The sequence below is a fragment of the Ranitomeya variabilis genome, chromosome 4 (assembly GCF_051348905.1).
Source record: "Ranitomeya variabilis isolate aRanVar5 chromosome 4, aRanVar5.hap1, whole genome shotgun sequence".
Classification (NCBI taxonomy): domain Eukaryota; kingdom Metazoa; phylum Chordata; class Amphibia; order Anura; family Dendrobatidae; genus Ranitomeya; species Ranitomeya variabilis.
In genome coordinates, this window is record NC_135235.1 from 639589253 (window position 1) to 639607715 (window position 18463).

Below are 18463 nucleotides of genomic sequence, written 5' to 3' on the forward strand. Positions count from 1 at the left end.
CTTCTTTGGAATATTTCTCTAGAGGTGAGCCAGGTCTTATATTTCCCTCTGCTAGCTATTTAGGTCTTAGGCCAGAGCTGGGCATCTAGCGATAAATAGGAAATGCTACCTGGCTATTTCTAGTTGCGCGGCAGGCTTAGTTCATGGTCAGTATAGTTCCATCTTCCGAGAGCTTGTCCCTCTATAGGCTTGCTATGATCTCTGCCTGCAGAGATCATGACAGTTTGACCGGCCCATAAAGTGTTAAAGACCCAGGTTGAGAAAGGAGAGTTATAAGAAGTCTGCTGAAATTTTTTTTTTTTTTTTTTTTCCTCCAGTCTGCCTTGCTGCAGTCTTTTCTCTCTCTCTCCTCCTAATCTCTGTATGCTCTGTGTGCACCTGACAATAATGGATCTCCAGAGTGTAACTGCGGGTTTGAATAAACTCATCACGAAAGTACAAAATTTACAAGATTTTGTGGTACATGCTCCGGTATCTGAGCCGAGAATTCCTTTGCCGGAGTTCTTCACAGGGAATAGAGCTAGCTTCCAGAATTTCCGAAATAATTGTAAGCTTTATTTGTCCCTGAAGTCTCGTTCAGCTGGAGACCCTGCTCAGCAGGTTAGGATTGTGATTTCCTTCCTCAGGGGTGACCCTCAAGATTGGGCCTTCTCATTGCCAGCAGGGGATCCTGCGTTACGCGATGTGGATGCGTTTTTTCTGGCCTTGGGCTTGCTTTATGAGGAACCTCATTTGGAACTTCAGGCAGAAAAAACTTTGATGGCACTATCTCAGGGGCAAGACGAAGCTGAAGTTTTCTGCCAAAAATTCCGTAAATGGTCTGTGCTTACTCAGTGGAATGAGTGCGCCTTGGCGGCAACTTTCAGAGAAGGTCTCTCTGATGCCGTTAAGGATGTTATGGTGGGGTTCCCTTTGCCTGCAGGTCTGAATGAGTCCATGACAATGGCTATTCAGATTGATAGGCGTCTGCGGGAGCGCAAACCGGTGCACCATCTGGCGGTGTCTATGGAAAAGACGCCAGAAAGTATGCAGTGTGATAGAATTCTGTCCAGGAGCGAGCGACAGAATTTTAGACGGAAGAATGGATTGTGTTTCTATTGTGGGGATTCTACTCATGTTATATCAGCATGCTCTAGGCGTACAAAGAAGCTTGATAAGTCTGTTTCCATTAGCACCATTCAGTCTAAGTTTATTTTGTCTGTAACCCTGATTTGCTCTTTGTCATCCATTGCCACGGACGCCTATGTTGACTCTGGCGCCGCTCTGAGTCTTATGGATTGGTCCTTTGCCAATCGTTGTGGTTTTGATTTAGAGCCTTTGGAGACTCTTATTCCTCTGAAGGGGATTGACTCCACCCCATTGGCTAATAATAAACCACAATACTGGACACAAGTAACCATGCGTATCAATCCGGATCACCAGGAGATTATTCGTTTCCTGGTGCTGTATAATTTACATGACGATTTGGTACTGGGATTGCCATGGTTGCAGTCTCACAACCCAGTCTTGGACTGGAGAGCAATGTCTGTGTTGAGCTGGGGATGTAAGGGTATTCATGGGGACGTACCTTTGGTTTCTATTTCGTCGTCCATTCCCTCTGAAGTCCCTGAGTTCCTCTCTGATTATCAAGACGTCTTTGACGAACCCAAGCTTGGGTCGTTACCTCCGCACCGTGAGTGCGATTGTGCCATAGATTTGATACCGGGTTGTAAATATCCAAAGGGTCGTTTGTTTAATTTGTCTGTGCCGGAACATGCTGCTATGCGGGAATATATAAAGGAGTCTTTGGAAAAGGGACATATTCGTCCATCTTCTTCTCCCTTGGGAGCTGGGTTTTTCTTTGTCTCAAAAAAAGACGGCTCTTTGAGACCATGTATTGATTATCGGCTTCTGAATAAGATCACTGTTAAGTATCAATACCCATTACCATTGCTTACTGATTTGTTTGCTCGTATAGAGGGTGCTAAGTGGTTCTCTAAAATTGATCTTCGTGGGGCGTATAATTTGGTGCGGATCAGGCAGGGGGATGAGTGGAAGACCGCATTTAATACGCCCGAGGGCCACTTTGAGTATTTGGTCATGCCTTTTGGTCTTTCTAATGCCCCTTCAGTTTTCCAGTCTTTTATGCATGATATTTTCCGCGATTTTCTGGATAAATTTATGATAATATATCTGGATGATATTCTGATTTTTTCTGATGACTGGGACTCTCATGTCCAGCAGGTCAGGAGAGTTTTTCAGGTTCTGCGGTCTAATTCTTTATGTGTGAAGGGGTCTAAGTGCGTTTTTGGGGTCCAGAAAATTTCCTTTTTGGGGTATATTTTTTCTCCCTCTTCCATTGAGATGGATCCCGTCAAGGTGCAAGCTATTTGTGACTGGACTCAGCCCTCCTCTCTTAAGGGTCTTCAGAGATTTTTGGGCTTTGCCAACTTTTACCGCCGATTTATTGCTGGTTTTTCGGATGTCGTTAAACCACTGACTGATTTGACCAGACAAGGCGCTGATGTTGCTAATTGGTCCCCTCATGCTGTAGAGGCCTTTCAGGAGCTTAAGCGCCGTTTTGCCTCTGCCCCTGTGTTGCGTCAGCCTGATGTGAATCTGCCTTTTCAGGTTGAGGTTGACGCTTCGGAGATCGGAGCTGGGGCAGTGTTGTCGCAGAAAGGTTCCGACTGCTCCGTCATTAGGCCTTGTGCCTTCTTTTCTCGCAAATTTTCGCCCGCAGAGCGGAATTATGATGTTGGGAATCGGGAGCTTTTGGCCATGAAGTGGGCGTTTGAGGAGTGGCGCCATTGGCTCGAGGGGGCTAGACATCAGGTGGTGGTATTGACTGACCACAAAAATTTGATTTATCTTGAGACTGCCAGACGCCTGAATCCTAGACAGGCGCGCTGGTCTTTATTTTTTTCTCGCTTTAATTTTGTGGTGTCATACCTACCGGGTTCTAAGAATGTTAAGGCAGATGCCCTTTCTAGGAGTTTTGACCCGGACTCTCCTGGTAATTCTGAACCCACAGGTATCCTTAGGGAGGGAGTAATTTTGTCGGCCGTTTCTCCTGATCTGCGGCGGTCCTTGCAAGAGTTTCAGGCGGATAGATCGGATCGTTGTCCGCCTGATAGACTGTTTGTTCCGGATGATTGGACCAGCAGAGTCATCTCTGAGGTACATTCTTCTGCATTGGCAGGTCATCCCGGAATTTTTGGTACCAGGGATTTGGTGGCAAGATCCTTCTGGTGGCCTTCTCTGTCACGAGATGTGCGAGTCTTTGTGCAGTCATGTGACGTTTGTGCTCGGGCCAAGTCTTGTAGTTCTCGGGCTAGCGGACTGCTGTTGCCCTTGCCTATTCCTAAGAGGCCTTGGACACACATCTCGATGGATTTTATTTCAGATCTGCCTGTTTCCCAGAAGATGTCTGTCATCTGGGTGGTCTGTGACCGTTTCTCTAAAATGGTCCATTTGGTTCCTCTGCCCAAGTTGCCTTCTTCTTCTGAGTTGGTTCCTCTGTTTTTTCAGAATGTTGTCCGATTGCACGGTATTCCTGAGAATATTGTTTCTGACAGAGGTACCCAATTTGTGTCTAGATTTTGGCGGGCATTCTGTGCTAGGATGGGCATAGATTTGTCTTTTTCGTCTGCTTTTCACCCTCAGACTAATGGCCAGACCGAGCGGACTAATCAGACCCTTGAGACATATCTGAGGTGTTTTGTCTCTGCTGACCAGGATGATTGGGTTGCTTTTTTGCCATTGGCAGAGTTCGCCCTCAATAATCGGGCCAGTTCTTCCACCTTGGTGTCCCCGTTTTTCTGTAATTCGGGGTTTCACCCTCGATTTTCCTCCGGTCAGGTGGAATCCTCGGATTGTCCTGGAGTGGATGCGGTGGTAGAGAGATTGCATCATATTTGGGGGCAGGTTATGGACAATTTGAAGTTGTCCCAGGAGAAGACTCAGCGTTTTGCCAACCGTCATCGTCGTGTTGGTTCTCGGCTTTGTGTTGGAGATTTAGTGTGGTTGTCTTCTCGTTTTGTCCCTATGAGGGTCTCTTCTCCTAAGTTTAAACCTCGGTTCATCGGCCCTTATAGAATATTGGAGATTCTTAATCCTGTTTCTTTCCGTTTGGACCTCCCTGCGTCCTTTTCCATTCATAACGTTTTTCATCGGTCGTTATTGCGCAGGTATGAGGTACCTGTTGTACCTTCAGTTGAGCCTCCTGCTCCGGTGTTGGTTGAGGGTGAGTTGGAGTACGTTGTGGAGAAAATTTTGGACTCTCGTGTTTCCAGACGGAAACTCCAGTATCTGGTCAACTGGAAGGGTTACGGCCAGGAGGATAATTCTTGGGTCAATGCATCTGATGTTCATGCTTCTGATCTTGTTCGTGCCTTCCATAGGGCTCATCCTGGTCGCCCTGGTGGATCTGGTGAGGGTTCGGTGCCCCCTCCTTGAGGGGGGGGTACTGTTGTGAATTTGGATTCTGGGCTCCCCCGGTGGCCGCTTGTGGAATTGGACTTGTCATCCTCTTTCCTGTTTCACCTGATTCCATCTGTAGTGGGTGTTGCTATTTAAGCTCATTTCTCTGGTGGTTTCTTGCCGGTCAACAATGTTATCTGATGCCTCTCAGTGCTTGTTCCTGCTTCTAGACTACTACTAGATAAGTTGGACTTTTGTCCATGTTTTGTTTTGCCTATTTGTTCCAGTTCACAGCTGAAGTTTTGTTACTGTGTCTGGAAAGCTCTCGTTGATCAGGGATTGCTACTCTGGCGTTATGAGTTAATGCCAGAGTTTAAGGTAATCTCTGGATGGTGTTTTGTTAGTGTTTTGCTGCTGACCATGAAAGTATACTATCTGTCTTCTGCTATCTAGTAAGCGGACCTCAAATTTGCTAAGACTATTTTCCTGCTGCGTTTGTTGTTTCATCTGAACTCACCGTCATTATATGTGGGGGGCTACTGTCTTCTTTGGAATATTTCTCTAGAGGTGAGCCAGGTCTTATATTTCCCTCTGCTAGCTATTTAGGTCTTAGGCCAGAGCTGGGCATCTAGCGATAAATAGGAAATGCTACCTGGCTATTTCTAGTTGCGCGGCAGGCTTAGTTCATGGTCAGTATAGTTCCATCTTCCGAGAGCTTGTCCCTCTATAGGCTTGCTATGATCTCTGCCTGCAGAGATCATGACACCTAGCCCTAATTCCAACCCTAACTCTAATTCCAACCCTAACCCACGTTGCGGATTCGTGTGAGATTTTTCCGCACCATTTTTGAAAAATCCGCAGGTAAAAGGCACTGCGTTTTACCTGCGGATTTACTGCGGATTTCCAGTGTTTTTTATGCGGATTTCACCTGCGGATTCCTATTGAGGAACAGCTGTAAAACGCTGCGAAATCCGCACAAAGAATTGACATGCTGCGGAAAATACAGCGCAGCATTTCCGCGTGGTATTTTCCGCACCATGGGCACAGCGGATTTGGTTTTCCATAGGTTTACATGGTACTGTAAACCTGATGGAACACTGCTATGAATCCGCAGCGGCCAATCCGCTGCGGATCCGCAGCCAAATTCGCACCGTGTGCACATAGCCTAATTCTAACGCTAACCCTAGTTCTAACCCTAACCCTACCCCTAACCCTACCCCTAACCCTAACCCTAGATCTAACCCTAACCCTAGTTCTAACCCTAACCCTATTTCCAACTCTAGTGGAAAAAAAAAATATTTTCTTTATTTTATTATTGTCCCTACCTATGGGGGTGATAAAGGGGGGGGGGGTAATTTACTATTTTTTTATTTTGATCACTGTGATAAGTTTACCACAGTGATCAAAATGTACATGGAACGCATCTGCCGGCCGGCAGATTCGGCGGGCGTACTGCGCATGCGCCCGCCATTTTGGAAGATGGCGGCGCCCAAGGAGAAGACGGACCGACTTCGGGAGGCTCGGTAAGTATGAGGGGGTGGTGGGGGGGTGGATCGGAGCACAGGGGGGGGGGGATCGGAGGACCGGGGGAGCGGACAGGAGCACGGGGGAGCGGACAGGGGAACGGAGGGGGGTACCGGACAAAAACGGAGGACTGGGGAGGAGATCGGGGGCGGTGGGGGGGGCAGAACATGATTTCCAGCCATGGCAGATGCTATTGCAGCATCGGCCATGGCTGGATTGCAATATTTCACCATTTTCATAGGTGAAATATTGCAAATTGCTCTGATTGGCTGTTGCACTTTCAACAGCCAATCAGAGCGATCGTAGCCACGTGGGGGCAAAGCCACCCCCCCGGGCTGAAGTACAACTCCCCCTCTCTCTGCAGATCGGGTGAAATAGGAGTTAACCCTTTCACCCAATCTGCAGCGACGCGATCATTCCATGACGCCACATAGGCGTCATGGGTCGGATTGGCACCGACTTTCATGACGCCTACGTGGCGTCAAAGGTCGGGAAGGGGTTAACATAAGATCACCCCTTAGCCTTCGTTTTTCCAAACTGAATAGCCCCAAGTGTAATAACCTATCTTGGTATTGCAGACCCCCCAGTCCTCTAATAACCTTGGTCGCTCTTCTCTGCACCCGCTCCAGTTCAGCTATGTCTTTCTTATACACCGGAGATCAGAACTGTGCACAGTATTCTAAGTGTGGTCGCACTAGTGACTTGTATAGAGGTAAAATTATGTTCTCCTCATGAGCATCTATGCCTCTTTTAATGCATCCCATTATTTTATTTGCCTTTGTAGCAGCTGCCTGACACTGGCCACTGAACATGAGTTTGTCATCCACCCATACACCCAGGTCTTTTTCATTGACGGTTTTGCCCAGAGATTTAAAATTAAGCACATAGTTATACATCTTATTACTTCTACCCAAGTGCATGACCTTACATTTATCCCCATTAAAGCTCATTTGCCATTTATCAGCCCAAGCTTCTAGTTTACATAAATCATCCTGTAATATAAAATTGTCCTCCTCTGTATTGTCAGTGTTTCTAATAAATTGGCCATTCAGGATATAATACTGGGGGATAAATCAAGTCTGATCACAAGACCTTCATAGCCTTATACACATAATAGGGGAAATCTCATGACACCTTCTCTCTATCTACCTGATGATCCTGAGGAATATTGGGATCTTCTTGTTTACAGTCCTGTGGAAGAAGAGGACGGGGACATCTCTCTGCTGTTGTCCTCTCACTGGATAGAACTGGAAGAAACACATACAGGGACTGAATTCATTCTTTACATACAGATAACTATAGGCCGTGTGTATTTAGTGCTGTGTATTACCTGGTGATGTGAGGGGCTGAGGAACCTCCATCATGACGTCCTGGTACAGATCTTTATGTCCTTCTAAATACTCCCACTCCTCCATGGAGAAACAAACGGCGACATCCTGACACCTTATAGGAACCTGACACATACAATGATACTGTCATCCCCCGATCCCTCCATAGCGTTACTGTATAAAGTCCCAGCAGTGTCACCTCTCCAGTCAGCAGCTCAATCATCTTGTAGGTGAGTTCTAGGATCTTCTGGTCATTGAGGTCCTCATGTATCAGGGGGTGAGGTGGAGGCCCCGTGATTGGGCTCAGGGTTCTTCCCCATCCCTCAAACACAGGTTCCTGACAGCGCTCACTAGAGGTCTTCTTCACTACTGTGTAATCCTGGTTATGGAGAGACACATTAATAAACCTCACTACAGACATTTCCAGAGTCCTCACCTCTCCAGTTGTGTCCATCTGTTATTCCCATAGATAAGAATGAAGTAATGTGACGTCATCAGAATCTCTCACCTGTCCAGTAAGCCGGAAGAGGATCTCTAGGGTAAGGTGTAATATCCTCTCCGCCATCTTGTCCCTGTCCCTATCCATCCTTGTAGGGTCACTCAGGAGAATTCTCTTATGTAGAAGATCTCCACTGAGAGGATCCGATATTGTAGGGACCTGAATGGGGAGAAGATGACGATGTAACATCATAAAGATCCCATGTAAGAAATCTCCGGAGCTGTTACCGGCGTCACATGATCACTACATCCAGTCATGGCCCCGTCCTGCCCCCGGTATAACACACAGTCCCATTATAGTCAAACACAGAGATTTATCACAGGCTCAGCACTGAGGGGGTTAATGTCCCCTGCCCCAGCAATGGGGAATCTCTAGCACATACCTCCTCCTGCAGAGCCGCACACCACATATATCTTCTTCACCTTTCACTTCCTAAAACTCAATGTAGACAAAACCGAACTCATCATCTTTCCCCCATCTCACGTATCCCCCCTACCTGATCTATCTATTATGGTAAACGGCATCACACTCTCTCCCGCACCTGAAATCCGCTGCCTCGGGGTAACTCTCGACTCTGCCTTGTCCTTCAAACCGCACATTCAAACTCTTCCCACCTCCTGTCGCCTCCAACTCAAAAATATTGCCAGAATCCGTCCCTTCCTCACCCCACAATCTACTAAGACTCTTTTGCATGCCCTCATCATCTCCTGCCTCGACAACTGCAACACCCTCCTCTGTGGCCTCCCCGCTAACTCTCTTGCACCACTCCAGTCTGTCCTCAACTCTACTGCCCGGCTAATCCACCTCTCTCCTCGCTACTCCCCTGCTTCTCCCCTCTGCAAATCCCTCCACTGGCTCCCAATCCCCCAACGAATCCAGTTCAAACTACTAACACTGATCTACAAAGCCATCCACAACCTGTCCCCTCCCTATATCTCTGAACTAATCTCCCAATACCTTCCCTCACATAATCTCCGATCCTCCCAAGACCTCCTACTCTCCTCCACACTTATTCGTTCCTCACACAACCGTCTCCAAGATTTCTCCCGAATATCCCCCATCCTATGGAATTCCATGCCTCAACACGTCCGACTATCCACCACCCTCGGATCCTTCAGACGAAACCTGAATACCCATCTCTTCAAGAAAGCCTACATCCTGCAATAACCATTCTGCCGCCTCGCCATCGCCAGAGCAGCTGCACCTCCGACCTTCTGTCTCTTCCCCACTATCCCATAGAATGTAAGTCTGCAAGGACAGGGTCCTCTCCCCTCTGTACCAGTCTGTCACTGTAAACGTGTTTACTATAAACGATATTTATAACCCTGTATGTAACCCCTTTCTCATGTACAGCACCATGGAATTAATGGTGCTATATAAATAAATAATTATAATATATGGCTGTACTGTGTGCACAGGACCTGTGATGAGGTCACAGGAGGGGAGGAGTAAGGGGTCACATGATCAGGGGCCTCTCTGACTAGTGGACCATGGTATCATGGTGCATTGTTCTTTTAGGGTAGGGTAAATAGCTGCCATGAAGTGATGAACTTGATTGGCCAAAATGTTTCAAACAAAAGTCTCTTTAATGCGTTTACTTGACAGCATTAATGTCCAACTCACAGCATTACACAGTACACGATATCCCCCGGATCCCAGCCTGGAACCATTTTGTAGCCAATAAACACCCCAGTCCAACTCCAAGACCAATTGCCGTGGGTGACTGCACCGCTATGTAGCTGTGGGTTCCAGGCATCTCAGCTCCCGTGGCTGTTTGGCTCTGCTTACCTGTGTTGCCTCACACAGGTGGAGCTCTGCAGAGCAGACCGCTCTGCACTCTAGCAAACACCAGACTGACACACTACCATCCTGTAATCAGTTTCAAAACAAAAGCGCAACATGTTTTCTCAAATCTGCCCTGGACAAATAGCTTATCCAAGACTAACACACACTTTCATTTTTCATTGCAATCACAGCTACGCCTGTGACTGAAATGCACTCCCATGGCCTCAATGTGCCTCCTTGCGCATCCTGGGGGAACAAACAGCCACCCTCATATTGATATCTTCCTCAACAAATCGTTTATGTCCTGTGGATCCCCTTTCATTGCATTTTTTCCCTCAATCATAATGTTCTCAGTACTAATACTTTTGACAAGAAAAACTAAAGAGGTTAGGAGTTTTAAAATTTCACTGACAACCATGCCTAGGGGAAGTGCTCAAAATTCCCATTCTACTGCGGTTTCAGACTGAAAAATGATCACTTTATTTTATATTACATTGCAATATATTCTAATGGTACAACTTCCCACCTCTTATTGCTGTCTCATCTCCTGCAATATATTCTAATGGTATATAATTACAGCTACTGCACACAATTCCTGCATGAGTTCACAAATGTTATTCATCTTAGCTGCATAGATAATGGTATTTACTTAATGCAACTTACTCTGTTTGTCCTCTTATGCTATGAGGTGAACTAACTTCTCAAAGTTCCCTACATTTATTGTGTACTGCTGTCTCAACTTAGTCTCATTGATTGCTAACGAGAGAAAAAAATGTAAGAGCTAAGAACTAACCTCCTGTATATTCAGACATAGCCTGGAGAGGCATTTATGCACATTTAATTGAAGTACATTTCATCAAAGTATTGGCAGTTATAACATGGCAATTAAACAGGGCAGGAGACAGGTGAGACAATTAAATAAATCTATTCCCTATACATTTGGAACACAACAAATATTCACCATATGCATTTGTATAATCTATTTCCTGGCTGCTGCATTCACTCACATTCACCGCCCTTGCATTAATTCTTTACACTAAATTCATATCGGCCCCTCTGTCCTTTCCTCTCCTATGTATAGCACTCACACTCTGTTCACATTGCTAACAGAGCAGATCCATGCAGTCCCACCATCCAACACACGGGACGCTCTCACAAATCACTTAACCATCTGCTCACTCTTTATATCCTTCACCAAGTCACAGGATACATCTCTCTCAACCCCGGCCCCCCCATGTTATAGCAAGTCAAACCTCCCAACTGCTACATTCAGAAACCCCTTTAACCTTATTAACATTCCCTGCATGCCTTCTGCCTCTTTCAGTTGTGCCCTTTGGAATTCTCGCTTTGTGTGTAATAAACTCCCTTTCTTCCATGACTTCTTCCTTTCTGATTCTCTTAACCTCCTGGCTCTTACTAAAACCTGGATCCAGCAGTCAGACACCACCGCTGCTGCTACTCTCTCATATGGTGGACTACACTTTTCTCATACCCCAAGATCGGACAACAGAGGAGGTGGAGGCGTTGGTCTGCTCCTATCACCCAAATGTACCTTTCAGGTTATCCCCCAAGTACCCTCACTTGTCTTCCCTTCTTTTGAGGTCCATGCGATCAGACTCTACATCCCCTTCTCCATGCGAGTGGCGGTGGTGTATCATCCTCCAGGCCCCTCCCATCAGTTCCTCGATCACTTTGCCACCTAGCTTCCACACTTTCTCTCCTGTGACATCCCCATCCTCATCATGGATGATTTCAAGATCCCCATTGCTTCTCCCCTCTCCCCATCTGCTTCTCACCTTTTATATCGAACCTCCTCTTTCGGCCTCTCGCAGCATACTAACTCTTCAACTCATGAAGACGGGAACTCCCTCGACTTGGTCTTCTCCTGGCTTTGCTCAGTGGATGATTTCACAAACTCCCCTCTCCCGCTCTGACCACAACCTTCTTTCATTCTCTATCAAGAACTACCATCCCGCTCTGGTCACCCTCACTTTCCACACTTATAGAAACATACAGGCCATTAACACCCAGAAACTTATGAAGAACTTGCAGTCCTCATTGGCCTCTATCTCCTACCTCTCATGTCCGTAGTCTGCACTGAAGCATTACAATGAAACCCTGCAAAGTGCCCTGGATGAAGCTGCACCTCCTATACATATAACAACTCGGCACAGACGGCGACAATCGTGGCACACGCTGCAAACACATTTCTTGCAGCGGTGCTCCAGGTGCTCCAAACGCCTGTGGAGAAAATCTAATCTACCCGAAGATTTCATCCATTATAAGTTTCTGCTTAAAACATACAACTGTGCCCTTCACCTCTCCAAACAAACCTATTTCAACACCCATCACCTCACTGTCCAATAACGCTAAACGTCTCTTTGACACTTTTCATTCCCTACTCAACCCAAGAGTGCAGGCCCCAACCACGGATCTCCACGCTGACGATCTGGCCATCTACTTCAAAGAAAAAATATCCGACAGGAAATTATCTCCCAATCTCCTCATACCATGCACTGTCCTCCCTCCCCCACTGCATCTAGCTCACTCTCTGACTTTGAACTAGTCACAGAAGAAGTAATCAGGCTCCTTGGATCTTCTCGCCCGATCACTTGCACCAGTGACCCCATTCCGTCACTTCTCCTCCAGTCCCTTTGCCTGCTGTCACTTCTCACCTAACAAAAATATTCAACCTTTCTCTCTCTTCCGGTATCTTTCCTTCCTCATTTAAGCATGTCATCACACATCTGTGGCACCCCAGGAGTTTGGGTACCACAGTAGTGCTGTCTTCTTCACGGGGAGGATAGTGCTATGTCTGGAGATAAGTGAGATTTCCTTTGGTAGGTTTACACACACAACACCTTCCACTTCCAACCCAGGAGGGGGAGCTCCAAGCCCTGTTTAGGGCAGCTTCCCTGGAATAAAGATCCTGGTTTGGAGGCGGAGACAGCTCAGTTAGTAGTAGAAGTCTGTGTGCGAGGACAGACAGGAGTGGAGTACAGAGGAAAGAGAGCTCCAGGAGGCCATGAGCAGGCCTCTGGGGAGTTACAGCGCAAGAATCAGGGTACCGGGAGACCGAGGCTTTTGTGGATTATAAAACACAGAGCAGAACCGGAGGGTATTGTTCTACAAGGAATTTGCCCATAATTACCTGTGGCACAGCAGCACCTAGGAGCCTGGAGTCACCGAGAACAGACCCCAGTTCACACGGCCCGAGCTGCCTGCCATACCGGTACCTGTCCTAGGACAGCAGAACAATCAAAGGCCTTGTTGAGACACTTAGTGGCAGCAGGGAGTTAGAGACAGAAAGCGCAGAGTGGTAGGCTCCCACCTGACTTACCCAAGGGAACTTGCTTGTCTCTGGACTGCCTGGACTTCTCTGCCTGCCCTGTGATCTGGTGCCCTGGACTGTGGATGCTGAAGTCTTCACTAAAGGTAAAGAGACTGCAACCTTGTGTCCTCGTTCTTCTCTGCACCTCTCACCATATCACTATCTACACACCGGGAGCCCTGGGGGATATACTTCACCTGTGGGAAGATATACCATCTAGCTGCCATAACATCACCCCAGCGGACCCCCTAAAGCAGCATCGGTCATCCTGACCGAATATCACAGGTGGCGTCACGAACATAAACTCTATCCCTTTAAAGACCTTTCCCTTTTATATGGGCGCCCTGGGCCACGGACCGGGTCGCAGCCACCATGACATCCCCCTGTGAACCGCAGGACCCGGTACTGAGTAACCCCTGGCTCGTGGGGCGACTCACATACATTACTGAAAAAACCATCCCTCGATCAAAACTGTGCCGCTAACTATAGACCTGTCTCTAATCTTCCCTTCATCTGTAAACTCCTCGAACACCTGGTCCACTCCATCTTATCCGCTATCTCTCAGATAACTCTCTTCTCGACCCTCTTCAATCTGGTTTCCACTCTTTACACTCTAATGAAACTGCCCTCATTAAAGTCTCCAATGATTTACTAACAGCTAAGTCTAATGGTCACTACTCCATGCTAATTCTCTTGGATCTCTCCGCAGCATTCGACACTGTGAATCATCAGCTCCTCCTCACTATGCTCCGCTCCATCAGCCATAAGGACACCGCTCTCTCCTGGTTCTCCTCTTATCTCTCCGACTGATCCTTCACTGTATCTTTTACTAGTTAATAATAATAATCTTTATTGTTATGATCCTTAGTGGTTGAGGATCACAAATTACTCCAGCAAGGTGACTAAACATAGGACAAGCTCTAGGGAGGTGGTAAACTGGACTGACCGCAAAACTGAACCTATCCAAACACACTAGAGGTAGCCGGTGAACGTGCCTAAAATTCCTAGACGTCTCGAGCCAGCCTGAGGAACTAACTACCCCTAGAGGGAAAGAAAGACCTCGCTTGCTTCCAGAGAAATAATCCCCAAAGATATAGAAGCCCCCAACAAATAATAACGGTGAGGTAAGAGGAAGGCACATACATAGGGGTGAAAGCAGATTCAGCAAATGAGGCCCACTAATTCTAGATAGCAGAAAATTGCAAAGGGATCTATGCGGTCAGTAAAAAACCCTTACAAAATATCCACACTGAGATTTCAAGAACCCCCGCACCAACTAACGGTGTGGGGGGAGAAACTCAGTCCCCTAGAGCAACCAGCAAGTAATAATTCACATTTTAGCAAGCTGGACAAAAAACATGATGAACGCTGATAATCAGAAAATAAACAAACAAGAACTTAGCTTGTCTTGGAGAGACTGGGAGCAAGGTAGTCACAAGGAATCTGAAGAGCACTGAATACATTGCTAGCAGGCAAGGAACTGAGTATCCAGGTGAGTTAAATAGGAAACCAACCAAGGATAACGAACCAGCTGATGCAGCCAACCTGCAGAAAGACAACACTACACAGTACCGCTAGTGACCACTAGAGGGAGCCCAAAAATAGAGTTCACAACACTTTATATAGCACTAACATATTCCGCAGCGCTTTACAGTTTTTACACATTATCATTGCTGCCCCGGATGGGGCTCACAATCTAAATTCCCTCTCAGTATGTCTTTGGAACGTGGGAGGAAACCGGAGAACCAGGAGGAAACTCGCGCAAACACGGGGAAAACATACAAACTCCTTGCAGATGTTGTACTTGGTGGGATTTGAACCAAGGACTCCAGCGCTCCTATCTCTTTGACCACTATTTCACTGTATCTTTTGCTGGTTCCTCCTCCTCACATCCCCTTACTGTTGGGGTTCCTCAAGGATCAATCCTAGGCCCCTCCTCTTCTCTTTGTATACTGCCCCTATTGGACAAACAATCAGTAGATTTGGGTTCCAGTACCATCTCTATGCAGATGACACCCAATTATACACTTCTGCTCCTGATATCATGCCTGCCTTTTTAGAAAACACCAGTGATTATCTTACCACTGTCTCTAATATCATGTCCTCCCTCTATCTGAAACTGAACCTGTCAAAAACTGAACTCCTCGTGTTCTCTCCCTCTACTAACCTACATTTGCCTGACATTGCCATCTCCGTGTGTGGTTCCACCATTACTCCCAAGCAACATGCCCGCAGCCTTGGGGTCATCCTTGATTTCGAGCTTTCATTCATCCCCCACATCTGATCACTGGCTCGCTCTTGTTATCTGCACCTCAAAAACATTTCTAGAATTCGACCTTTTCTTACTTTCGACTCTGCAAAAACTCTTACTGTTTCTCTCATTCACTCTCGTCTGGACTATTGTAACTCTCTACTAATCGGCCTCCCTCTTACCAAACTCTCCCTTCTCCAATCTGTCCTAAATGCTGCAGCCAGGATCATATTCCTCACCAACCGTTACACCGATGCCTCTACCTTGTGCCATTCATTACAATGGTTACCCATCCACTCCAGAATCCAGTACAAACTTATTACCCTCATCAAAAAAGCGCTCCATGGCTCACCACCACCCTAAATCTCCTCTCTGGTCTCAGTCTACCACCCTACCCGTGCTCTTCGTTCTGCTAATGACCTAAGGTTAGCATCCTCATCAGAACCTCCCACTCCTGTCTCCAAGACTTTTCACGTGCTGCGCCAATATTTTGGAATGCACTACCCAGGTTAATACGATTAATCCCCACAGTTTTAAGTGTTCCCTAAAATGCATTTGTTCAGACTGGCCTACCGTCTCAACCCATTAACCTAACTATCCCTGTGTGGCCCATTCAAAAAACTTAAACCATAATCCGGTTCCTTGCATCACGTTCTGTTACCATCCACCTCTGGTGTCTCCCCTTTTCCCGTAGATTGTAAGCTTGCGAGCAGGGCCCTCATTCCTCTTGGTGTCTGTTTTGATCTGTGTTTATTATTATGCTGTAATGTCTATTGTCTGTACAAGTCCCCTCTATAATGTAAAGTGCTGCGGAATATGTTCGCGTTATATAAATAAAAATTATTATTAGTAGTATTCTCTATACAGGGAAGTTTAAATAAAGAAAGTGTCAGTGTTTCTAATAAATTGGCCATTCAGTGTATAATACTGGGGGATAAAACAAGACTGAACACAATACCTTCACAGCCTTCTACACATCATAGGGGAGATCTCATGACACCTTCTCTCCATCTACCTGATGATCCTGAAGAACATTGGGATCTTCTTGTTTACAGTCCTGTGGAAGAAGAGGATGGGGACATCTCTTTGGTGTTGTCCTCTTACTGGATAGAACTGGAGGAAACACATACAGGTACTGAATTCATTCTTTACATACAGATAATTATAGGCCGTGTGTATTTAGTCCTGTCTATTACCTGGTGATGTGAGGGGCTGGGGAACCTCCATCATGACGTCCTTGTACAGATCTTTGTGTCCTTCTAAATACTCCCACTCCTCCATGGAGAAATAGATGGCGACATCCTGACACCTTATAGGAACCTGACACCCACAATGATACCGTCATCCCCCGATCCCTCCATAGTGTTACTGTATAATATCCCAGCATCCCCAGCAGTGTCACCTCTCCAGTCAGCAGCTCAATCATCTTGTAGGTGAGTTCTAGGATCTTCTGGTCATTGATGTCCTCATGTATCAGGGGGTGAGGTGGAGGCCCCGTGATTGGGCTCAGGGGTCTTCCCCATCCCTCAGACACAGGGGCCTGACAGCGCTCACTAGAGGTCTTCTTCACTACTGTGTAATCCTGGTTATGGAGAGACACATTAATAAACCTCACTACAGACATTTCCAGAGTCCTCACCTCTCCAGTTCTGTCCATCTGTTATTCCCATAGATAAGAATGATGTAATGTGACGTCATCAGAATCTCTCACCTCTCCAGTAAGCCGGAAGAGGATCTCTAGGGTGAGGTGTAATATCCTCTCCGCCATCTTGTCCCTGTCCCTCTCCATCCTTGTAGGGTCACTCAGGAGAATTCTCTTATATAGAAGATCTCCACTGAGAGGATCCGATATTGTAGGGACCTGAATGGGGAGAAGATGACGATGTAACATCATAAAGATCCCATGTAAGAAACCTCCGGAGCTGTTACCGGCGTCACATGATCACTACATCCAGTCATGGCCCCGTCCTGCCCCGGTATAACACACAGTCCCATTATAGGCACATACAGAGGTTTATCACAGGCTCAGCACTGAGGGGGTTAATGTCCCCTGCCCCCGCCCAGTAATGGGGAATCTCCAGCACCTACCTCCACCTGCAGAGCCGCACACCACATATATGGCTGTTCTGTGAGCACAGGACCTGTGATGAGGTCACAGGAGGGGAGGAGTCATCGGTCACATGATCAGAGGCCTCTATGACTAGTGGCCAACTTTTTATGTTGTTGAATCCTTTGTTCCTTGTTTGTTTTGAAGTTCTTTTCAATAAAAACAGATTAAACATAAAAAAAAAAAATAAAGAGGCAAAAAACAACGCTTTATAATCATACCGAAAAAAGCAAAATATGATATTGAACGTGTCAAATGATCCTACCAAAAGTGTGGGAACATAGCATAAGCTGGAATTTTAACCCCTTCCCGACCCATGACGCTACGTAGGCGTCATGAAAACCTGTGCCAATCCGACCCATGACGCCTATGTGGCGTCATGGAATGATCGCGTCCCTGCAGAAAGGGTTAACTCCAATTTCACCCGATCTGCAGGGACAGGGGGAGTGGTACTTCAGCCCAGGGGGGGTGGCTTCACACCCCCCCCCCCCCCCCCCCCGTGGCTACGATCTCTCTGATTGGCTGTTGAAAGTGAAACTGCCAATCAGAGCGATTTGTAATATTTCACCTAAAAAACTGGTGAAATATTACAATCCAGCCATGGCCGATGCTGCAATATCATCGGCCATGGCTGGAAACACTTATGTGAACCCCCCCACCCCACCGATCGCCCCCCCAAGCCACCGATCTGTGCTCCGCTCCCCTCCGGCTTGTGCTCCGCTCCCCCGTGCTCCTATGCCACCCCCCCGTGCCCCGATCTCCACCCCCTTATACTTACCGAGGCTCCCGGTGTCCGTCCGTCTTCTCCATGGGCGCCGCCATCTTCCAAAATGGCGGGCGCATGCGCAGTGCATTTTGATCGCTGTGATAGGTTCTATCACAGCAATCAAAATAAAAAAATAATAAATTAACCCCCCCCCCTTTATCACCCCCATAGGTAGGGACAATAATAAAATAAAGAAAATATATTTTTTTCTTTTTCCACTAGGGTTAGCGTTAGAACTAGGGTTAGAACTAGGGGTAGGGTTAGGGGTAGGGTTAGGGTTAGGGTTAGGGGTAGGGTTAGGGTTATGGCATGTGCACACAGTGCGGATTTGGCTGCGGATCCGCAGCGGATTGGCCGCGGATCCGCCGCGGATTGGCCGCTACGAATTCGTAGCAGTTTTCCATCAGGTTTACAGTACCATGTACACCTATGGAAAACCAAATCCGCTGTGCCCATGGTGCGGAAAATTCC

At 47.0% G+C, this 18463-nt stretch overlaps 1 protein-coding gene across 2 annotated transcripts in view; it reads right to left on the minus strand.

Moving 5' to 3' along the window:
- LOC143767222 (uncharacterized) overlaps positions 1-14532 on the minus strand; it is a 28418-nt gene extending 13886 nt beyond the window's left edge. The window contains exons 1-6 of one of the 2 annotated variants that reach the window (XM_077255374.1): positions 12878-14532; positions 12689-12778; positions 7762-7911; positions 7453-7632; positions 7256-7379; positions 7075-7172 (exon numbers count right to left, since the gene is read on the minus strand). In XM_077255374.1, the coding sequence (XP_077111489.1) occupies positions 7075-7172; positions 7256-7379; positions 7453-7632; positions 7762-7839 (480 nt within the window). In that variant the 5' untranslated portion in view covers positions 7840-7911; positions 12689-12778; positions 12878-14532. Of the gene's footprint in view, positions 1-7074; positions 7173-7255; positions 7380-7452; positions 7633-7761; positions 12779-12877 lie in introns of both variants that reach the window. The other variant, XM_077255373.1, reaches the window with a different exon arrangement.
- Positions 14533-18463: the final 3931 nt, after the last annotated feature.